The sequence below is a fragment of the Sardina pilchardus genome, chromosome 12 (assembly GCF_963854185.1).
Source record: "Sardina pilchardus chromosome 12, fSarPil1.1, whole genome shotgun sequence".
NCBI classification, from domain to species: domain Eukaryota; kingdom Metazoa; phylum Chordata; class Actinopteri; order Clupeiformes; family Clupeidae; genus Sardina; species Sardina pilchardus.
This window is the reverse complement of record NC_085005.1, coordinates 27,061,606-27,064,286: the sequence shown is the minus strand read 5'-3', so window position 1 is coordinate 27,064,286 and position 2,681 is coordinate 27,061,606. Positions and strand designations below refer to the sequence as shown.

The window sequence follows — 2,681 nt, the reverse complement described above, 5'->3', positions numbered from 1 at the left end:
AGCATCAACTGATGGGAGAACATACATTATTGCGTCGCATACATCTATCAGTGGGGTTTTGTCTTGTTGAGTATTTGGATGGCTGAGGGGATTAGGCTTCTGCTGAAGTGGCACTGTACAGAGTATAGTGTGGTGGTGGTGGTGGTGGTGGTTTGGGGGCATGTGTGAGTGTGTTGTGGTGGTCTGGGTGCGTGTGTGTGAGTATGTGGTGGTGGTCTGGGGGCGTGTGTGTGAGTGTGTTGTGGGGGTCTGGGTGCGTGTGTGTGAGTGTGGTGGTGGTGGTGGTCTGGGGGCGTGTGTGTGAGTGTGTTGTGGTGGTCTGGGGGTGTGTGTGTGTGAGTGTGTTGTGGTGGTCCGGGAGTGTGTGTGTGTGTGAGTGTGTTGTGGTGGTCTGGGGGCATGTGTGTGAGTGTGGTGGTGGTGGTGGTCTGGGGGCGTGTATGTGGTGGTGTTGGTGGTGGTCTGGGTGCGTGTGTGTGAGTGTGGTGGTGGTGGTGGTGGTCTGGGGGCGTGTGTGTGAGTGTGTTTTGGTGGTCTGGGGGCAAGTGTGTGAGTGTGGTGGTGGTGGTGGTCTGGGGACGTGTGTGTGAGTGTGTGTGAATGAGTGTGTTGTGGTGGTCTGGGGGCGTGTGTGTGAGTGTGGTGGTGGTCTGGGGGTGTGTGTGTGTGTGTGAGTGTGTGTGTGTGAGTGTGTTGTCTGACCTGTTGTTGGCTCTGGTCCTCCAGTGTGAGGCTGACCTCCAGGGACTGCCGTGCCTCCGTGAAGGCTCGTCTGTAGCGCCGGTCAGCCATGAAGTAGGAGACTATCCCCACACACAACGCACCAGCATAGAGCATCCAGTCAGCAAAGAGCTGCAACACACACACACACACACACACACACAGAGAGAAAGAGAAAGATAGCTCACAGAACAGGGTACCAACTCCAGATAGCCAGTTTTTGCAACGGGTTCCATAACAGGAAGTGAGTGGGGGTGTGGAAAGGCATGAACTGTGCTTGGGCCTGGCCCATGCATGGTTTCCGACAGCCCAGCCCCACACAACACACACACAAACACACTCTCTCTCTCTCTCTCACACACACACACACACTCTCACACACTCTCTCTCACACACACTCTCACACACTCTCTCGCACACACTCTCACACTCTCTCTCACACACACACACACACACACACACACACACACACACACACACACACACACACGCATATGCAGACACACAGATATATCTCCTCATCCACCAACTGCACCTCTACTCCATCACCTTTCATTCTCACCTGTCTGACGATCACGGTGGCGTGCTGGTTCCCGGCGTGGTGCAGGGTCAGTGTAACGGCCAGCACGGCCGTGTGCACAGCGCACGAAGTGAACGTCAGCAGCAGAATGACGGAGAGGCGCAGCGGCAGCGTCAGGAAGAAGGAGAAGCTGAAGAACACCTGCCAGCCGACCGCGTCGCCGCCCTGCGTGAAGCGCGCGAAGTTGAGGCCCAGGTAGAGCAGCACGTGCACCGTGATCAGCAGCCAGATGCCACTGGGCATGAGCATGCGGGCGGCCCTGCTCTTGACCGGACGGAAGCGGCAAAGGGCGTAGAGCGCGATGTCCACGGCTAGTCCCACCGCGGCCGCCGCCAACGTCCCGCGCTTGTCCGTTGTGTACAACACGGCGCACATGATGATGACGTAGCAGTTGAAGAGCGCAGCAAACACCAGCAACACAAGCAAAGTCTCCTGGCGCTGCCGCTGGAAATAGTTCTGATAGAGTTTCTCCAAAGACGGCGGGGAGAACGTGGGCCTCATGAACCGGGGAACACACCGGCCACAGTCCGCGCTCTCCGCCGTCATCTCCTGTGTACTATTCGCGACTTGTTCTGATGGAAGTGCAACTGAGCAGCTTGTTAAAGCGCCAGATTGTTCCGTTTCTGTGAAAACTCGGTTCAGAGACATTTTGGCTGATTCCCAGACGAGGACCTGATGTTCTGCTTGTTATAAATGAATTAGAAATACTGGGTCAGATTGGTCCGGCTGTTGCCAGAAATTGCGCTCTCTCTTGCTCTCCGGAGTGCCGCTATCCAGAGTATTTCGTTAGGTTCCCGTTATCCAGAGTGAGTCTCGTCTACACGTCCGTATCGGATCACCACCAATTAGCCAACATTTGCCAGACAGGCGGTCTGGTATCTGTACACAGCCCAAAGTCAGAAAGTGACTTCTCTGAACACATAACCTGCGCGTTCACCGAATCCATGTCAGATTTGTTTGTAAAGCTGATGCGCATTCTCTATCGGAGCCTGATCCAACTTCCCGCGCCTCTGGAGGATGACATGTGGGGGGACACGGCATGCTGATCCTCATCGATGCTTGAAGGAGCCCCCAGCGCCCACTCACGCGCGCGCCTGCTACCTGGCGCTACCTGCAGCTGGCTGTTTCCATGGTGAATGGTAACACCAAAAACGCTTTAATATTCCACGAGAATGTCTCCCCAGTCAGATGTGTTTAACCATAAACTGCAAGGCTTTCATTATGTTGAAATTCTTAATTCTTTTCAGTAACTGAAGGAATCATAGGGACCTCTGAGAGGTTCGATGGGTGACAAAAAAACCCCAAACATTTTAAGCCAAGCTAGTTAGGCTACCATCTATTTACAGGATCTTATAAACAATTGGATAGGATGAAAAACATT

General features: G+C 54.1%; 1 protein-coding gene across 1 annotated transcript in view; it reads right to left on the bottom strand.

Annotated features, from left to right (window-relative positions):
- LOC134098509 (adenylate cyclase type 3-like) overlaps positions 1–1,948 on the bottom strand; it is a 13,459-nt gene extending 11,511 nt beyond the window's left edge. The window contains exons 1-2 of the mRNA XM_062551572.1: positions 1,283–1,948; positions 703–852 (exon numbers count right to left, since the gene is read on the bottom strand). Coding sequence (XP_062407556.1) covers positions 703–852; positions 1,283–1,948 — 816 coding nt within the window. The remainder of the gene's footprint in view (positions 1–702; positions 853–1,282) is intronic.
- Positions 1,949–2,681: the final 733 nt, after the last annotated feature.